General features: G+C 54.5%; 1 protein-coding gene across 1 annotated transcript in view; it reads left to right on the top strand.

Moving 5' to 3' along the window:
• Positions 1-4478: 4478 nt before the first annotated feature.
• The window catches only part of PDXK (pyridoxal kinase), a 30423-nt gene continuing 14714 nt past the window's right edge, over positions 4479-20187 (top strand). The window contains exons 1-2 of the mRNA XM_040266986.1: positions 4479-4712; positions 17903-17957. Coding sequence (XP_040122920.1) covers positions 4626-4712; positions 17903-17957 — 142 coding nt within the window. The 5' untranslated portion in view covers positions 4479-4625. The remainder of the gene's footprint in view (positions 4713-17902; positions 17958-20187) is intronic.

The raw sequence follows: 20187 nt of genomic DNA, 5'->3' as shown, positions 1-20187 counted from the left end.
GAACCCAGGTCTCCAGCATTCCAGGCAAATGCTTTAACCTCTGAGCCACCAGGGAACCCCCAAGGTTCAGAAAATCTTGGCTGTTCCCAAGATTAGGGCTTCCCAGGTGGCACGCTGCTAAAGAATCCACCTGCAAATGCAGCAGACACAGGAGACTCAGGTTCAACCCCCGGGTCAGGAAGATCCTCTGGAGGAGGAAATAGCAATCTACTTCAGTATTCTTGCCTGGGAAATCCCATGGACAGAGAAGACTGGTGGGCTACAGCCCAGAGGGGTGCAAAGGCTCGGACACGACTGAGTGACTGAGCACACACACATTTCCAAGATAAAGCAAAAATAAATAACCTACTTAATTTAAAAAACAAAACAAAATTGGTAATCCAAGTTTCAGGTTTGACTGTTGTCTCTTAAGAAAGACGTTCTGGAACTGGAAAACATCCCAAGCCTGTTCCTCAACAATGGAGCAACTTCTTAAGCATGGAAGGATTCCAAACTAGATTCTTCGTTCATAAAAATGGCACCTGGAGTCCAGTAGTCACGAGAAAAGAGGAATTTTCCACCAACCTCTGTTTCAGCGGGGCAGGGGAACTGGGATTAGTGTCAGAGAAGAGGAAACTCATACTGAACACTCACTCATGCCAGGGGATGTCTTCAGCTGGTGACTCAGCTCAATTCGTTGAATGCCCTTAAACATTTTGAATTTCGATACTAAGATTACATCTCTGCCTGAGGAAATGGGGACACTGAGTCCAAGGGTTGATCTGACTTGCACGGAGAAATGCTGCGGCCATCAGTGAAGCTGGAATCCAACCCAGACTGTGTGACTCTGAAACCACACAATCCAGATTGGGGCTTGAACCCACTGTCCTGGGATTGGATTCACCTGGTGTTAGGATTCAATAAAGTTCAGGTTCTTTATGTCATGTCCCAGAAAGAATTCGGGGAGACAAAGTGAGAGGTAAGAAGTGGTTTAGTTAGAGAAATACATATTCCACACATCAGTCAGTCAGTTCAGTCGCTCAGTTGTGTCCAACTCCTTGCGACCCCATGAATCGCAGCACGCCAGGCCTCCCTGTCCATCACCAACTCCCGGAGTTCACTCAAACTCACATCCATTGAGTCGGTGATGCCATCTAGCCATCTCATCCTCTGTTGTCCCCTTCTCGTGCCCCCAATCCCTCCCAGCATCAGAGTCTTTTCTAATGAGTCAACTCTTTGCATGAGGTGGCCAAAGTATTGGAGCTTCAGCTTTAGCATCATTCCCTTCAAAGAACACCCAGGACTAATCTCCTTTAGAATGGACTGGTTGGATCTCCTTGCAGTCCAGGGGACTCTCAAGAGTCTTCTCCAACACCACAGTTCAAAAGCATCAATTCTTCGGCACTCAGCTTTCTTCACAGTCCAACTCTCACATCCATGCATGATCACAGGAAAAACCATAGCCTTGACTAGACGGACCTTTGTTGGCAAAGTAATGTCTCTGCTTTTGAATATGCTGTCTAGGTTGGTCATAACTTTTCTTCCAAGGAGTAAGCGTCTTTTAATTTCATGGCTGCAGTCACCATCTGCAGTGATTTTGGAGCCCCCAAAAATAAAGTCAGCCACTGTTTCCACTGTTTCCCCATCTACTTGCCATGAAGTGATGGGACCAGATGCCATGATCTTCGTTTTCTGAATGTTGAGCTTTAAGCCAACTTTTTCACTCTCCACTTTCACTTTCCCCAAGAGGCTTTTTAGTTCTTCCTCACTTTCTGCCATAAGAGTGGTGTCATCTGGATATCTGAGGTTATTGATATTTCTCCCAGCAATTTTGATTCCAGCTTGTGCTTCTTCCAGCCCAGTGTTTCTCATGATGTACTCTGCATTCCATACATAGCCATCTCAAAAAGCAAGAAAGACCTTGCGAGAAACATACTCCACAGAGTGTGAGCCATTTCAGAAGGTGAGCAGCCATGAAATATGGGTGTTTAGCTCTTCAGTTCATTTCATTTCAGTCGCTTAGTCATGTCTGACTCTTTTCGACCCCATGGACTGCTGCACACCAGGCTTCCCTGTCCATCACCAGCTCCCAGAGCTTGCTCAACTCATGTCCATCGAGTCAGTGATGCCATCCAACCATCTCATCCTCTGTTGTCCCCTTCTCCTCCCACCTTCCATCTTTCCCAGCATCAGGGTCTTTTCCAATGAGTCACTTCTTTCCATCACGTGGCCAAAGCATTGGAGTTTCAGCTTCAGCATCAGTTCTTCCAAAGAATATTCAGCACTGTTTTCCTTTAGGATTGACTGGTTTGATCTCCTTGCAGTCCAAGAGTCTTGGACAACACCACAGTTCAAAAGCATAAATTCTTCAGTGCTCAGCTTTCTTTACACTCCAACTCTCACATCCATACATGACTACTGGAAAAACCATAGCTTTGACTAGATGGACCTTTGTTGGCAAAATAATGTCTCTGCTTTTTAATATGCTGTCTAAGTTGGTCATAGCTTTTCTTCCAAGGGGCAAGCATCTTTTAATTTCATGGCTGCAGGCACCATCTGCAGTGACTTTGGAGCCCAAAAAAGTAAAGTCTGTCACTGTTTCCACTGTTTCCCCATCTATTTGCCATGAAGTGATGGGACTGGATGCCACGATATTAGTTTTCTGAATGTTGAGTTTTAGGCCAGCTTTTTCACTCTCTTCTTTTACTTTCATCAAGAGGCTCTTTAGCTCCTCTTCGTTTTCTGCCAAAAGGGTGGTGTCATCTGCATATCTGAGGTTATTGGTATTTCTCCTGGCAATCTTGATTCCAGCTTGTCATTTCGCATGATGTACTCTTAAGTTAAATAAGCAGGGTGACAATCTTTGTGCTGCAGTCCGTGGGGTCACAAAGGGTCGGACCCAACTGAAAGACTGAGCTGGATTCTGTGGCGACTGAACCATGTGCTGCTGCAGCTGCTAACCTTCAACACCCTCTGAGGGAGATCAGGGTGGAGAGAGGCACTCTGTGCTCCAGAGAACATGCTGGGACAGGTCTTTAGATAGTTGGGTATTTTCAGGAACAGATTTTGTGATCCCATACCTTGCATCTCCTCGTATCTAGAAAGAACTGAATCCCTTCATGGTGACAGCAGCTCCTCCTGATTAGTGGAAAACTCTTGTAAAGTAAGCACTTAATTGTATTGAACTCCTTCACCAAAATCTTATACATTGACCTTCTCCCACTGCCTCTTTGGAACAGTCTCTCAGAGCTATCTGAGGTGCTGTCTCCTGGGCTGCAGTCCCATTTTGTCCCAAATAAAAGTTGTGAGTTCACTCACAACTCTCAAGTTGTGCATCTTTTTTTAGTCGAAAAAACCATGGAGGAGTTGAGAGTTTTGGGTACCAGAAATGGCAACCCTCTCCAGTATTCTTGCCTGGAGAATCCCATGAACAGAGGAACCTGGTGGGCTATAGTCCATGCGGTTGCAAGAGTCACATAGGACTTAGCAATTAAACCACCACCACCACTCTGTTCTCCTGACTCCGCCCAGCAGTCAACCTTCCTCTGGCCCAAACTAGGACAGGTTTGTTTGACCTCCCTGTGTGTGGCACACATGATCTTACTTGCCTTGGGTAACAGACTAGGCCCCTCACCACATGGTTTTGCCCCTGCCAATAGGTTCTGATGGGGGACATTGCCCAGGGTGGGTGGGGTGGGCACTGGCCATGTGGCTTGGCTCAGCACACCCTGAGGAGAAGGTCAGTCATGTGTCCAAGGTGGGGGAACTGGGCCCTTGGGTCTCCAAAGTTCTCATGATAGTGAAGGCGTCTGCTCCCCAGGCCTCTGCAGGGTAACTTGGCTGTGGATCAGGCGTGCATGCCCTAGGTAGGGGCGCCTGGTTAGCAAGGTGGGCCTGGATCCTTGGTCCTGCCAGAGGGTCGCAGGGCCCGTGCGTCCTGGCGCCGGTCCGCGCGGTGGCTGCAGGGGCGGTGGTCCCGGGCCTTGCAGGGCCTGGAATTGGGGCCAGGCACTGCGCACCACCGGGCCCTGGGGAAGGTGGTTCCAGTAACTCCCAGCCCAACAGCCCACTTGCAGACATCCCTGTCCGTGCCCACTTCCGGGGCGCCTCGCCCGTGCGCGTCCTCCGCCGGGGCCCTTGTCGGTCCGGCTCTTGGTCCTGCCGCGCCGGCAGTGTGCGGCCCCAGGGTCAGAGGCGTGGTGCAGGCCAGGGGGCGGACCTGTGTGGAGTGAACGAAGGATTTGAGGAACCGATGAATGGAGGAAGGCTGGCGCAGCCTGCTGCGGCCCACAGGGTGGAACTGAAAGTGCAAGCCGGCGTTTTGGAGGGTGCCCGCCCACGTGCCGGTAGCCCAGAGATGTGGGTGGGTTGCCCGGGCCTGGGTTGCTGTAGACGATTTGCCCGGGAGGGGCGGGAGTGGGAGGGGACAAGCGGATGCCCCGCCCCCGGTCCGCCCCGGCGCAGCGCGGGACCCGCGGGTTCCTAGCCGCGCTGAGGTCAGAAGGAGGCGGCCTGTCGTCCGAGCCGAGCGCCTGCGCCGATCCGGGCCGCGGCGGAGCGGAGCCCGAGCGTGGCCGAAGCCGAGCTGAGCGCGCGGCGGAGACGCTGACCACCCCCCGGCCCCGCGCCGCCGCGGCAGGCCCGGCATGGAGAAGGAGTGCCGGGTGCTCTCCATTCAGAGCCACGTCGTCCGCGGCTACGTGGGCAACCGGGCAGCCACGTTCCCGCTGCAGGTACGCTTACGTAACCCGGAGGTGTCCCCGCGCCCGGCCGTGCGGACCAGCGAAGGGGTGGCCGCCGTCGGGCCGCGTGACCTTGGCCTGGCAGCCAGGAGGATCTGGAGCGCGGGGTTCCAGACGCGGGCGGGGTAGGCGGGCACTTTCAGGGGCGGGGGCGGGGCCGCACTTGGACCCAGGCGGTGGAATGGGGAGGGGGTGCGGACGCTCGGTTAGAATGTAGACCCCGGGCGAGTGCTGTGAGCACCCGCCAGCCCCCGCCTTTTCCCACCGGCCCGACCCTGGGGAAGGGAAAATGCGGAGCAGCGGCCGGAGACCCATCGAAGGTGGACGCTGGGCAAGCAGGTCTCTGCACTGCTTACCTGGTGGGCGACCTGTCCCCCTCCGTTCCCCGCCCCCTGCGGGTCGGGAGGCTTGCCGTGAGGCCCTGGGCGGCCAGGGTGGGCTCCACCCTGCGACTGCCCGTTGGGGGGCGGTCGCCAGGAGGGGATGGGACGGAGGGAGCCTACCTACCGGTGTTGGCTCCGGAGAAGTAAAGCCTAGAGGGCAGTTCAGGCCGTGCGGGGTCTGGCTCCGGATGCCGCTTCCTACATGTGCCAGCCTTGCCCTACTAAGGTGCCCACGGGCTTCCTCCCGCTCCCTCCACCTGTGCTCCGTGAGGGGCTCAAGGTCTCTAAGTGAGCACCCACTGCTTCCTGTCTCAGCCCCAAGGTTGTGGTTGGGTGGCCCCTTGGAGGGTCAGGATGAGGCCTGGGTGCAATGGGGTGTCAGCCTTGGAGTCACCGTCACTTCCTTGCCCTGTGGGCTAAGCAGGAGCCTGTGCGTCCGGGCTGGTGGCTCTCTTGGACCATGCACCTTTGGCCCATTGTCCCTGGGTCCTATCCTTGAACACAGAGCTTGTGTCTGGCCCCTGCTGTGCACGCTGTACATGAGGGCCCTGTGCTGCACCCTCAAGATCATAAAGGGCCCTCCAGTCACAATGGCCTGTAGGTGCCAGCTGGCTGGAGGGGCCGTGGGAAGGGTTGGAACCCTTCAGTAGAGCTTGAGGGCCGACCTGAGGCTGGCCCGCCCATCTCCCGAGGAGGAGGCAGTGGAACAAAGACTTGAAGGTGGAATGTACAAGGGTTCAAGTCCAACCGACCTGCCCAGCCAGCTGCCTGTGATCTGTGAGCACCCATGGAGATAATGTGAGGTCCTTGGCCCTCCCATTCCCACCAGCGGGGGTGCAGACCGTGGGGGCAGCCAAGGTGCACTCCAGGACTGATCCTGAGGCCCCAGCTCTTGGTCACTGATTGGAGGGACAGTGCTGGGGTTAAAGTGCAGGATCCCTGAAGCAGGGGCAGCCCCAGAAGGTGGAACCAGGAAGTTCCTTACCAGATAGTGGTCCGCCTGCACCCTGCCTGGAAGGAGCCACCCTTGGCAGAAGTGTGCAGAGGTGTGTAGACTCTGCTGCTTCCCTGGGCCTCTGTCTCTCCCTGCTGCCGCTCCTTTATCTTTTCCTGGGTTGTTCCTCTGATCATCTGTTCCTTGATTTCTAGGCACTGACCCTAAACTTGCAGACCAACATGTCCTTTGCCAATTACTTGATGGGATGCTCCTCCAGACCACCCCTCTTGGGAAGGGCCTCTGAAGGACTGAACCTTGGTTCTTACCTGAGGCCTGCTCTCTATCCAGCGTCCTTACCCTGTGGTCTTGAGGGACAGACGTTGGGGGTGCCATCCCCCTTCTGTATCCCCAGGGTGGGGGTAACACCTGGCTCTGACTTAATCCATCCCTGCACTTCCTCTTGTCTGCTTAAAGAAAAACACACAGCAAGGGAGTTGTGAGTTTTAGTCATGGACTTACTGAGGCCTGTAGCCCAGGAGACAGTCTCTCAGACCACTGCTCCAGAGAGGTCAGGGAGAGGCCAGTTTGTACACGAGGTTTTGGGAGCTGGGAAATACTTGCATTCAAGCTTATTTCTGGATAAAAGATTACTGCTAATCACGAAGAACAGATATCTTAAGTTATTGATTTTAGTGTTATTCTAAGTATGGAAAGATGTAGGAATTTGAAATTCTTTCTGAGATATGCATCTAATATCTGTTTACCCAAAGCACTGAGTACCTGCTCCTGTTTTTTTTATCCTGAATTCCTCAGATGGGCCACTACTGTGGCTTAGACTTAACCCTTGTAGAACTGGAAGTGAGCCAGGCTCTTTTGTTATTCTTTATTCACACTCCCCTGGAGGCTCATTCTTAAGCTGGGGATTTACAGAGGCTACCTTCCACATTGAGCTCTCTAGTGCTCAGTTGCCTCATCTGTGGAATGGGCATAGAGCCTGACTCCAAGGACACAATAAGGGTGACTATCCCTGGGAGGTGCCTCGGAGGTGCTGGCTGCTGAGTGAGGTGGCCCCAGTGCCCAGGGTGCTTTTCTTAGTCCTCTCTGCAGAAAGACCAGACAGGGAGGTAGTAGGGCCAGTGGGCAGCCAAATGTGCCTGGAGCATCTAAGGGAGGCCAGGGCCTCCATCAGGCCTGGATCACGTCCTTACCTGTGTCCTTTGCCCTAATCATTTTTTCTTCCTAACGTAGTGTTGGGCGGGTGGAAAAAGCTGAGGAGGGGGAGAAAGCAGAGAGGATGGCTCTCAAAACATGCTCCACCAAACCAAGCCCACCTTGATGGTGTACTTCAGCCTCCAGAGCTATGAGAGAATTGAAAAGTTGTTGCTGAACCACGAAAGATGCCGGGATTCTTGGCCTCCGGAGGAGAAGAATTCAACCCAGGGCCAGAGACGAGGCTTGATCGCTCAGAGCTTTTGTGTGATAAAGTTTTATTAAAGTATAAAAGAGATAGAGAAAGCTTCTGATATAGATATCAGAAGGGGGCAGAAAGAGTGCCCCCCTCACTAGTGTTAGCAATGGAGTTATATACTTCTAATTAGTTATTGGGCTTCCCTGGTGGCTCAGAGGTTAAAGCGGCTGCCTGCAATGCGGGAGACCTGGGTTCGATCCCTGGGTCAGGAAGATCCCCTGGAGAAGGAAATGGCAACCCACTCCAGTGTTCTTGCCTTAATTAGTTGTTACAGTGAATCAAAAGAATGTCTGGAGGTTGTAAAGACCTTACTAGACCCACTCTCATAATTTACATTTTAAGATAACAGGATTAGCCAGAATGGGGGGGTGGGCATCCCAGAAACTGCCCTCAAGCAGGATACATTATTGTTATGTAATCCTAAGGAATGTAGCGGGGGGGGGAGTTTGTCCTTTTCTCTTCCTTGAGAATTCCAGAGCCCTCTCTCCTTGGGACCCCTAGACTTCCTATCAACCTGCCTAGGAATTGACTCTCTCAGAATAATAAACTTTGTTTCAGCCGCGTGAGCACTCACACGGTCCTCGTTTGAGGTCCCACTTGGGACACACAGTTCAGCCCATATGAGAACAATTTCCAGAGATTTTCCTTAGCTCACTGTACACTTTCTCCCCTTGGCCACTTAGTGCTTCCTTGTCCAGAGTCCAGATTCCCCATAAATCTGCGCATGCTTAATTTGGCTAGGTTGCTGAGTTCTTGTAAGGGCTACAGGAGGCTCCGTGGGATCTTCTGCAGGCATTTTGCTCCCCACCCAACATGTGAGCACTGTAGGAGCACAGAGGGGCAGGGCATGGGGCAGGATGGGCTGGGGGTGAGCCGAGCCTGGAAGTGGCCATGCCTTGCATGATTCCAGCAGGTGTCCCCTGACTACCGAGCTGTGCCGAGTTCTGAAAATGTTCTGAATTTTGATGGATGCTGTACAGCTGGAGACACCACAGGTGGGGTTACCCACACAGCTGACTTTGGGAAGAGAGCTTGGAAATGGCAGGAGAAGGTGGGGTCTGGCTGGGCCCCACAAACTTGGGGAGACAGAATATGCACTTGTGCGGGGTGGAGAGGCTGCCGGTGGAGGGTTGCTGACCTGGTGCCCGCATCTTGGAGAAACAGCTCAGGGGCCGGCCATGCCCCCCAGACATTCTCAGCCTCATCTGCACAGTGAGAACAGTCCTGTTAGTGACCACATGGTGCCAAGCTCCCAGGTTCTGCTTGTGGTGGGGTGCAGTGTGGATCCCTGCCCAGGGACCTCCCAGCACTCCCAGGGTTGTCCTAGCTAGATGTCTGCAAGCTAGATGTCTGGGCTTCAGGGCTCTGGTTCTCAAACTGCTTTTTGCCAGGTCCCCACAGCCTTCCCTGATGGCTCAGATGGTATAGAATATGTCTGCAACGCAGGAGACCCGGATTTGTTCCCTGGGTGGGAAAGATCTCCTGAAGAAGGAAATGGCAACCCCCTCCAGTATTCTTGCCTGGAGAATCCCATGCACAGAGGAGCCTAGTGGGCTACAGTCCATGGGGTCGCAAAGAGTTGTACATGATTGAGCGACTATCACTCACAGGCTACAGTCCAAAGGGTCGAAAAGTGTCAGATGCAACTGAGCAATTAACACTTAATATCACAACACACTAGTGGTGGTCTCAGGTGGGTAGCCTGCAGGCAGCTGCCTTCTGTGGGCAGAGAAAAATGTTAACACAGAAGAGAAAGGACCAGAACCCTGACTCTGGTTTTGGATTTGTTTCTGGGCTCAAGTTCATAGTCTGTTTTTATGGCTGAGGAGCACGTGCTGCTGTGACCAGCAATAGCAGGTAGAGCCATGGGCAGGGTGATCCCACATCGGCAGTGAGCGAGGGAAGTGAGAGGGTGGGCTTGTGCCTTCCTGTCCTGTTGCTGGAGGTTTGGGGGCTACAGGTCAAGGGCATCATGCCTAAGATGCTTCTGGGGCCCCTTCCCTGGGCAGACCCTGGGACCTCTCACTGTTCTGACCTTGCTTCTAGGGAGAGAAAAGGGAAGGGGTGGATGGACCCAGTGTGGCCTCCTCCCACCCTGGACTCTGCAGGCTCCTTTCCCCTTGGAAGTAGAAAACCTCATGTTCTTCCTGGCTGGAAGTGTACTTCTTCTGAGCCCCCTCTGTGTAAGGGAAGATAGGCTTGTTGGTCCAGCAGCTCCTCCTGTGTTTTTATAGGTCCCACCCATCCTCTTGGTGGCTCAGACAGTAAAGAATCTGAAGATCCTGTGGAGAAGGGAATGGCTACCCTCCCCAGTATTCTTGCCTGGAGAATTCCATGGACAGAGGAAGTTGGTGGGCTACAATCCATGGGGTCGCAAAGAGTTGGACACAACTGAGCGACTAACTCTTCCACTTCATTCCCATTGTCCACCAGCCCCACAACCCCACTTCTGCCCTATTGCTTTCCTTTTTTTTTTTTCTGGTGAAAACACAGCAGGGGTCTTCCCTGGTTGTCTAGTGGCTAAGCCTCTGGTTTCCCAATATAGGGGGCCTGGGTTTGATCCTGGTCTGGGAAGTAAGATCCTGCATGCCACATGGTACAGTCAAAAAAAGAAAAAGAGAAGCAAAAATACAGCAGGTACATGAGGCCTTAAGCTATGTATGAGTTTCTGGGGGGCGGCCATAACAGAGTACCACAAAGAGGGGCTTAAAGTCATGGATTTATTCTCCCACAGTTCTAGAGGCCAACAGCCTGAAGTTAGGATGTTGACTGGGCCGTGATCCCTCCCCCAGAAGCTGGAGGGGAGGGTCCTTCCTGCCTCTTGCAGCTTCTAGGGGGCCCCAGGTGTCCTTGGCTTGTGGCCACATCACTCCAGTACGTGCATCTTGTTGCATGGCCTGCTCCTGTGTGTCTCAAACAAGCACCTTTGTCATTGGGTGTGGGGTCTACTGATATAATCCAGGGCCATCTTAGCTTGAGATGCTTAACTTGATTGTATCTTGCCAGACCCAATTTCCAGTTCAGTATGTGCATGAATCCTCAGCCAGTATGTATTTCAGGGGCTGCTGTTCAATTCACTGTGAGTTAAAAGGAGCCTGTTGAGAGAGATTTAAAAGCGACACAAATTGGGTGTTTAATTAAAGCCCCAGCATCCAAAAGCTGTCCTTTCTGGGAAGAACAGCACAGGTGGGAGTCAAGCTGCCGTCTCACCCACGACTCCTGTGTCTCCTTCCAGCCGCCAGGCACTTCCCCTGCCAGGGCGGCCAGCACTTGCGATGCCAACAGCCACTCTGCTGGGCAGATGAGTCTTTCTGAGAGTATCCAGGCAGGTGGTAGCTGGCCTCGTGCCGGATGTGTGGTGCGTGCTTCCTTCTGAGGCCGTGTCTGGTTTGGCACAGTAGCCTCGGGCACGCAGGACCTCTGCTGGGGTCACTGGAGGCCCAGGGTGCGGCCTTGAAGGGCCATGCTGGGGGGTGGGGTGCACACAAATAATCCTGTGTCCTTGAGAATCTGATTTGGGACCTTAGCTCAGAACCCATTTCAGTACTGTGTTGCCAAGACTACAGGCAGCCCTGGAAGGTGGGTCAGGGGTTGTCTCATTCAGGGGCCTGTAGAAACCCACCTTGTTCTCTGACTCTCCTGGCCCCTCGGTGCAAAAGCAGAGCCGAGACATCCAGCAGGGCTGGAGACGGTTTCTTGTGCAGGAGCCTCAAAGCCAGGCCTGTTTGCCAGTGGACTAGCTTGGACACCCGGCACAAAGGGATAGGCTGGGGGGCAGCCGACTGTGCAGAGAGGCCCCTGGACTGGAAACCTAGGTTCAGACCCTCCCTGCCTAGTGATGGGGCCACGGGAGCTGAGCAGAGGCTGCAGAGCTGCCCAGCAAGCAAGTGTGGACGGCTCACCCCGGCCTCTCCTAGAGGCTTGTGACTGGTGGTGATGGGGACGCTTCTGGCCATAAGCAGCTTATTTTCCACCTCTCCCCTTTAAGAACCTCCTGAGCTGTAAAGTGGCCTTGTTCAGAGGCTCTCTTGATTCGTCTTAAAACACCTGGTCCTTGGAAAATCTTTATGCTTTTTCCTTAGAATTCCTTGGATAAGAAGGACCTTTTCTGTCAGGACTGAGTTTGAAAGATGCTGGAAGGATGTCACCTGCCCTTTAAAAGATGTAGTGTTTGCCTTTAAGGTTTTCGTGGTGGCACATGCATTGGCAGACAGTGCCAAGGAGTCAATGCCCAAAAGCACACCTTCTTCCTGCCCCTCCTCGGGCCCCCTGCCACTTCCCAGGGGAGCACACCAGGGCTGGAACCCTGTGACCTGGGACGCCTGGGCTCTGCTTGCCTCCCTCTGGAAGTCCCTGTCTCATTCAGTGTGTCCCAACCCTGGAACTTAGGTGTTGCTTCAGCATTTCTCTTGCCTTTTGTACTTTCCTATGAATGTCCAGAATTGCTCAATATCTTGATTTTGTAACCCTTTCTTAGTTTGGGGCTGAGATTTTTGTCATTCCTCTTTGCCTGTTATGTAGAAAAGCAAGAACTTACTGGTCTGTGGGGTGGGGGTATCCCCGTGTGTGTGAGTGTGTTGTGTGTGTGTACATGTGGGCGTGCGTGTGCAGTTGTGTGGTGTGGCACCATGCCTCATGCTGGTGTGACCACCCCTCACAGGGACCTCTCTGGAAGGGTCTGTGCTGAGAGGCCCCTGCCTGGAAACCTGAGCAGGTGTCCATGAGCAGGTGCTTCTGTGACTGTGCACAGAGGGACCCCCTGGCCGTGTGGCTCGTGGGCCTGGATGTCCCTGGAGCTCACCCACATTGAGCTTGTGAAATAAGAGCAGCCAGCTCTGCTCAGAGTGCTCCGGGAGAGTGCCGCCAAGGGTAGAGTAGATGGAGTTTGTCCAGGAGAGAGGAATGTGTGGGGCCACGGCCTTGGGACAGAGTCGTGGGCTCTGCCGAGGAGGGGCAGCCCCTCATGTCTGCTGACCAGAGCTGCCGCCCTGTCCCCCGTCTGTAGCCGGTGCTGCTGGGAGCTTGGGCCAAGACCGCCTCTCTCAGGGCAGTGCCCAGCTGAACCTGACCAGCGAGTGTGCGGGACCTGGCGGCTGGGGTGGGTGCACTGCTCTGGGAGCTGGGCTGGGGCCAGGGTGAGGGGGTCCAGGGCCGGCTGCCCAGGAGACGTGGGGTGAAGGTGGCCTTGGGACTTAAGGCAAGTCTGGTGGGGGTGAGGGGGCGGCAGCACTGCTTGGGGGACACAGGGCTGTTCCCCCTTGGAGCTCCCGTGGGAGACAAGGGGCAGGTGGTTGCGAGTTGGGCTGAGTGGTTGGGCTGACCAGGGGACGGGTGGAGAAAGGGACCCTGGAGTAACCAAGGCTGATCAGTCAGACCACAGGCACATGGCTTTCCTGTGTCCTCTCTTTGCTAATTCTGATTTCCTAGGAGAGTGACTGAAAAGGTCTTGCAAAACAAGCCTCAGTGAAGGTTTTGAAGATGATGAAGTGAGCCCTCTCGCTGCCCAGTCCCTGACCCTCCCGTGGAGGAAGCTGGGTGGCCAGGGCTTCCGGCTGTGTGTTCTGCGTGCTCTCGCTGTCTGTGCCTGGCTGTCAGCGGTGGTGATGACTCAGCATCCAGGCAGGAGCAAGGACGGGGGGCTCAGATGTGGCTTTAGGCCCCTAGCACGTGTAGCTGCCCTTAGGAGGGATGCTGTGCCTAACGGGTGGACTGAGGTCCACGTTGCCGGGACGTGGGGGACTGCGTGGACGTTGTCTTTGATGTCACTGTTCTTTGTGGCGGACGCCCCTGGAGCTTCTGAATGTGCTCTTCCAGGTGGGCGTGCACGCCAGCCGTTGGGGTCTCCCCTGCCCTGGGGGAGAATTGGGAAGCTGGAGCACGGGGTTGAGGAACGGGCACTGTCTGATGCCCGAAGGGCCTGTGTTTTACCTGTGCACCTCGTTGGCCATCTCTGGTCTGAGACTGTGTCCCCAGCGTTAGGCGTGCTCATGTGGCCTCGTGGAGCTAGCTCTCCTCAGCAGCTGAGTGAACTTGAACTGGCATGACCTCGGTGGGCAGCAGACCAGCTGGACGTGGAGCCTCTTGGCCGAGACTCTAGTTCTTTCTGAAGTGGAGCCCGAAGCCTGGCTTTGGCCCCCAGCCTGCATTCAGAGGCGCACAGGGCGATGGGCTCATCCCAGGGGGTCACAGTGGCAGGGAGCCCAAACTCCTAAACCCCCCTGCAAAGCCTGGGTGCTCTAGTGGAGGCTGAGAAGACAAGGTTTCCAACAAGGTCTTGCAGCCAAGGGTCCCTGTTTCAGACTTGGCGGGGGGCTCACAGAGGCATGGAGGCAGAAGGGCTTTGGGGGTTCAGAGAGTGGTGTGGAATTCACAGTCCATGGGACGCACAGTCTGGGGTCTGGGCCTCATCCCACAGGTAGCCCTCTAAGGTTGGTGTCCGCGGGGTGCTTTGGGGGAGCAGGGCAAGACAGCACAGAGGCTCCCTGGATGGGAGCTAGGACTTGAAACAGGCCCGCTTGAGAATTCCAGCAGCACCTTCCCGTGGCTGCAGGGGGCTGGGGAGGGGGGGGGGGGGGGTGGGGGTGGTTAGGCCCGAGATGGTGCTCTTCCTGATCTCTGAAGCCCTCCCCTTTCCTCCCCTCCCCTTCCCATGCCGAACTAGTCAATTCTTCCTCTTTTTTCTTAAAATGAGTCTTATTGCTGGTAAATGGTGAAAAACTGGCGAGGGTGGGGCAGGGCCGACTTCCCTGGTATAATTCCGCCAGCTGACCACCAGCTGCCAGTCTGGGTTGGAAGACAGTCTGAGTGGCCGCTGGAGCCAAGGATGTGGCTGCCGCTGATTGGGTGGGAGCTGGGGCAGGTACCAGACTTACTAGTGCACAGGTCCCTGGAGCTGGGCGAGCTTCGTGGCTGCACGGCGGCCTTGCTTCCTACGCAGCCGTGTGCTCAGGGCCAGCAGGGCGCTGAGTCCTCTCCTTCAGAACACGTGCACATCCTCTTCCGCCCATCAGAGAACTTTGCTTGGCTTGTTTTCAAGTGGAAAAGTAGTTGATTTACGATGCTGGGCTAGTTTCAGGGGTGTAGCACAGTGACCCAGTTAATACATGTGTGTTCTTTTCCGTGATGCTTTATTATAAGATACTGAATATAATTCCTATGTTATAGAGTAAATCCTTGCTGTTTATCTTCTAGATGTATTGACATGTCCCGATATTCCTAACTGATCCCATGCCCCGCTTCCTTTCCCCATAAGTTTGTTTTCTGTGTCTGTGAGTCTGTTTCTGGTTTTGTATTATTTTTTAGTATCCATATATATGTGATATCATATAATATTTATCTTTCTTTGTCTGACTTCACTTGGTATATAATCTCTACATCATCCATGTTGCTGCAAATAGCATTATTTCATTCCCTGTTTATGGCTGAGTACTATTTCATTAGTATCACCAACTCTATGAACATGAATTTGAACAAACTCTGGGAGATGTGAAGGACAAGGAGTCTTCCACCTGTTGGTCACATTGTTTGCAGGTATTTTCTCGCAGCCCATAGATTGTCTTTTTGGTTTGTTTATGGTTTCCTTTGCTGTGGAGAAGCATTCAAATTCGATTAGGTCCCATTTGTTTATTTTTGCTTTTGTTTCTCTTAGGGAAAGAGAACTCTACTCCTAAGGGTGCCTGTGAATAGACTGGACTCCCTGGTGGCTCCAACCCACACTCAGTGGGGTTGTGTAAGGGCAAGCAAGGGGAGAGGGATGAGTGAGGGGAAGTGGAGCTGGGGCTCTTTACATCTGACTGGTTTCCTTTGCTGTTGTTACTCCTCATGCTCAGTAACTGTTTGTCCTGCATTCTTTCGTTCTCTGAAGATCATTAATTACTGAGACCTGTTCAAGGGCAAGCGCTGTGACCAGGCTTGGGTCACAACATGGCTTAGACCAAACGTTTAGACTAGCCACTCCTGGTTCTTTCTCCAGGGACTGCCTCCCCCTGTCTGCTTACAGTCGGGACTTAAAGCTGAGGGAGACGGGATGTTTAGGGCTATGTGATGAGGGTGCTGGGAACAATGGAAAGATCACAGAGTAGGTTCAGCTGCTTCCGGGGACTCCACCTCTGTGGGTAAAGAAAAACAGTGCTGGGGAAGGTGACCAGCAGGGGCAGGACCCTCCATCTCTGGTCTCTCCCCCACCACCCACCACCCTCGTGTCACAGAAGCAGAGGTTTGAGCAGAAGACGAGGTGTTAACAACAGGCACCTCCTTTCTCTGGGGTTCCCCGTTTCCCATCAGGGAGCTGGACCCTGCATCTTGGCTTTTTGCTGCACTTGCCCAACCCTGCACGGGGCTTTTACAGGGCCCCTCACACGAGCTTACCATGCCGACAAATAAGCTGCTGGTGTATGAAATGGAGATGTCAGCCTGGCGCTTAGCGCTATCATTTAAAAACAGAAAATAGCTGCTTTGCGTGTGCTGGCTCTGAAGGACTAATTATCTACGCTTCCAGAAGCAATGGAGCGAGGTATTCTGGCAGGATTTTCAGGATTTGTGTCATAGTTGCTTCAAATCTGTTTCTTTGGAGTTGATTAGAATTTAGGGATCTGAAATACCGTGAGCTCTGTCTGTCTAGGAGGCCCTGAAATCTGGCAAGAAAATTTGCAAATTGCCAGTTTTAACTTTTTAGGTTAAGAAGACTGTGGAATTTTTCCTTGATTTAAGTACTCGTAATACTGGCTTTTTAGAAAGACTTCATAAGTGTACAGTTCAATGAATTCACAAAAGGAGCATGCCTGGTAACCACAGCCCCCATGAAGAGCTGGGGTGTGGCCCACATTCGCACCTAGGGACCCCTAGTCCTGCCCAGACACCCGCAGTAGACAGACACTCTTGTGGCCAGAGAGCTTTGCTTGTTGGGGACACTGAGGTGACACCCGGAAGTTGTTGGTGTTCAGGTGAAGGCAAGGGGGGAGGGTTTGGTAAGTTCCTGGTGGACAGGAAGGGGGGACAGCCAGGGACTGTCTGTCCACTGGACCAGTTATGGCAAGGGGCCTTTGTTCTCATCTTCAGCAGAGGGAGCATGCCCGAAGGTCAGGGGCCACGTCTAACTGGGGTCCCGGCAGTGGGTCCCTGAGGCTCCCTCCCCCCGCCCTAGCCTCGCCTTCCTGCCCCCCTGATCAGCAGTGGCACCTCCTCCCCCATCTGCAGTGGAGCTCAGGGACAAGCACCCGACTCCCGGGGCCCCTCACACTGTCTGCCACACTGCCCACCCTGCAGGGCGCCATCTTCTCGCTTCCCCCGGTGTGGCTTCTTTGCTGGGGTTGCTGGTGGAAGTGAACCTCCCAGCTGAGACCTGGCTGGGCATAGGGAGGGGACTGGGGACCGGGGCTGGGGTGCAGAGTGAGGGGCTCATGAGAGTGTCATGAGTGGTGTGTCTGGTGAACACGTGACCCCTTATCAGACCCTGCTCTGTGCTGCCAGCCCCAGAGCATGGGGTCTCGACCGCCTGTAGAAGGGGGGTAGGGAGAGAGGGGGCATAGAGGGGGGTCAGGTGAGCCCAGGAGAGGAGGAGGCTGCACAGGGTCTTGACCTCCTGTGTGTAGGGGCGGCATAGAGGGGGGTCAGGCGAGTCCAGGAGAGGAGGAGGGAGCCTGGGATCTCGACCTCCTGTAGAAGGTAGGGAGCATAGAGGGCAGTCAGGCAAGTCCAGGAGAGGAGGAGGGACCTTCCAGGCAGACAGGCGGTCCCTCTGACCTTATGCGGGCGGGTGCCAGGCACCAGAACCCACCCTCGCCTCCCTTACCCGCTGTGCCCCCAGAGCTCTGGAGGGGCTGGTGACGCAGATGGGCGTCCAAGCCCCAGCAGTGGCCGGGTGACCTGAGCTGGGGCCAGTGAGGCTGGCCCAGTGGGGTGGGGTCCCTGTTGTCTGGGAGCAGGTCTGTGGCTGAATTGTCTCTGGATCTTGGGACCCAGCCGGGCGCCTTTCTCCGCAGCTGACCTGCAGAATGCAGAGGCTACAAGCCAGGCTCCCGGGGAGGGAGTGGAAGCCCTCGGCCTTGTCCCCCCATCCAGGTGGGGGCCTCAGCAGAGAGGGCTTGACTGCCCTCTTTGTGTTTAAACAGATGGATCCCGTGCTGGTCTCTGAGCATTTTCATCTGGTGGCAGTTCCAGCAGGTGGGCCGTGGCCTCTGAGCCTCGGCCTTTCTGGATGGCTGCTCCCCACCCTCCCTGTCACCTCCATGCTCATCCCTGCAGTTGTGGGTGCCGAGGCTGCCCTGGGGAGACCCTCCTCCTGTTCTCCAGGTCGGAGACCCTCCTGCCTGCCCCAGGCCGCGTCAGGCACCTGCTGTGTGTCAGTGCATGCCCGCCAGCTCTTATGCCCGCTCTTTCTCTGTCCATCTTGCAGGTTTTGGGGTTTGAGGTCGATGCGGTGAACTCTGTCCAGTTTTCAAACCACACAGGTAAGGCGTTGGTCTCAGCCATCCTGGCAGAGCCGGGTGTGGGCATGGGAAGTGGTCCCTTAGATTCGGGGGGCTGCCCCTCTCATCTTACAGACAGGAAATAGAGCATGAGGTGGGGTGAGTTTGCCAGCTCCATGTTTAAATCAGCTCAGCTGGTTTGGTGGCTGGACGACCCAGGCAGGTGATGTGCCGTCTAGTCCCCAGTTTCCTCCTTGAGTTGAGGTTGGTGATCCAGGCACCTGCTCAGAGGAGCCCCCCACTTGGGTGACACTGTGGGCTGGAGCACTGCCGCAAGCTCAGCTTCTCTGAACATCGGTGCCGAATCAAACCTCAGAGATAGTTCTGAGTGAAGTAGAAAAGGAGAGCTTTATTGCTTTGCCAGGCAAAGGAGCACACAGTGGGCTCATGCCCTCAAAACCCAGTGTCCCAACTTGGGGAAGACAGTGACAAGTTTCATAGTAAAAGAGGGAGCGATCAGCTCGACAGTCTTCTGAGGGGTGGGTGGTGAGGTACGTAGGAGCCAACATCATCACCCTTCAGGTGCAGCTGGTCTGGGGTCTACTTGCTTGTGGGCAGCATACCACGGTTAATTGCTAACTTTTCCCACCTGGAGTGGCTTTCAGTGTCTGCAAAACAGCTCGGAGACATTGTTGTGTGTACTCTGCGATGGAGAAACAGGACCTTGCCCAAGGCTGCTCTTGACTGTTTCTTCCTGGTCTCGCATCCCCTCCCTTCCGTAATGTGAACAACTGGTTGAGTCTGCCCATTGGAACTCAGAAGGTCATGGAGGCTGAGTGAAGGCTGTTTTCTATAATCAAAGAGATAGGGGCAGCGAAAGGCCTTGTGCCCAGGAACCCCACCGGGCCCCGATGGTATTAGGAGGAGAGAAGATTCTGGCTTTCTCTATTAAGACCCCGAGCCTCGGGGAGCCCATGTGAGTGTGTCTCTTTGTGTACGGGGACACAAGGACAGCCCGTGGGGTTGCTGGCTCAGGTTCGTGAGGTCTCGGCCCTTGGAAAGCCCCTGAGACATCAGGTGAGGGCCCTGTGGCCTCGGAGCCACCCTGCCCTAAGTTAATGGCGTCAGGGGGACAAAGCCTCTCAGTTCTTGGAAATGTCGCCACGTCCCTTCTTTGAAGTTACTATGAACCCAGACGGAATCTCAGAGCACAGAACGTCCCAGAAGCTCTGGCAGGTGGCCCAGCATCAGATATGCGGAAAGGTGCCTGGTTCTTGGTGGGAGGGGGTAACAGACATCTATGGAGGAGGAACCATGCCGGGTTCAGATGGAGAACATACCGCTTTGAGTAAAAAGCCTTTCCTGCCCTTGCTTCCCCCAGTGTACTGGGCACAGTGACATTTGGACGCGTCCCCAGAAGTTGTCAGTCCAGTGAACCTCCCCAGAGCTTATAGGTTTTCCGCCCTCTTTTTTGCTTTTTTCTTTTTGTTTGTTTTTAAAGTAAAAGAGCCAGTTTGGCTTAGACTTTAAGCCTCCCCTCCAGGGCAGCCCCTGCCTGCGGCCAGCATTCTCTGGTTGCTCCTTCAGCAGGGGTTTCCTGTTACGTGCTATCCTAGCCCTTGGGCCGCGGCTGGAAGGAACTGGACGGGGCTGGAGGTTGGTGGGTGAGGCAGGCCAGCCGTCCAGCACGTAGAGTTCAGAGTGTGATTGTGGTTGTAATCCGCTGCCAGCCTGGTGGTATCCCCCCCTGGGGGGCAGGATCAGGTGCTCAGGGCGGAGCTGGGACCCTTGGGGTCAGCCTCTGCGGTTTCTTTCATTTGTAAATTGTAAGTTGAGTGGGATGGATGGAGGACCCCAGTGCCCATCTTTCAGAAGGGTCTGAAGGGTCTCCTGAGTTAGGAGGGGAGGGATAGGGGCTGTGGCAGGAGGCGGGGTTGTGGAGGGTGGGAGGGATGCCTTCTGAATGTTGTGAGCCTGAACCTTCTCGTCTCGTTAGGAAGCTGGCCTCCCGGGTGGGAGTAAGGGGTGTTTGAGACCCTGCAGGGGCTGACTTGCGTGTCACAGACTGCAGTGTGTCCCCTCAATTCACCTGTCAAGGTCCTGACTCCTGGAACCTCAAATGTGACTGTTTAGAGATGAGGCCTTTAAAGAGGTAGTTAAAGGTAAGTGGGGTCACTGGGGTGGCCCTGCTCCCATCTGAGTGGTGTCCTTGAGATCAGGACACAGACACACACACAGATGACCACGTGAGGATGCAGGAGGAGCCGGCCCT

The sequence above is a fragment of the Oryx dammah genome, unplaced genomic scaffold, assembly GCF_014754425.2.
Source record: "Oryx dammah isolate SB20612 unplaced genomic scaffold, SCBI_Odam_1.1 HiC_scaffold_2, whole genome shotgun sequence".
NCBI lineage: Eukaryota > Metazoa > Chordata > Mammalia > Artiodactyla > Bovidae > Oryx > Oryx dammah.
The sequence above is the reverse complement of the archived record's forward strand: the minus strand, read 5'-3'. Positions and strand labels throughout refer to the sequence as shown.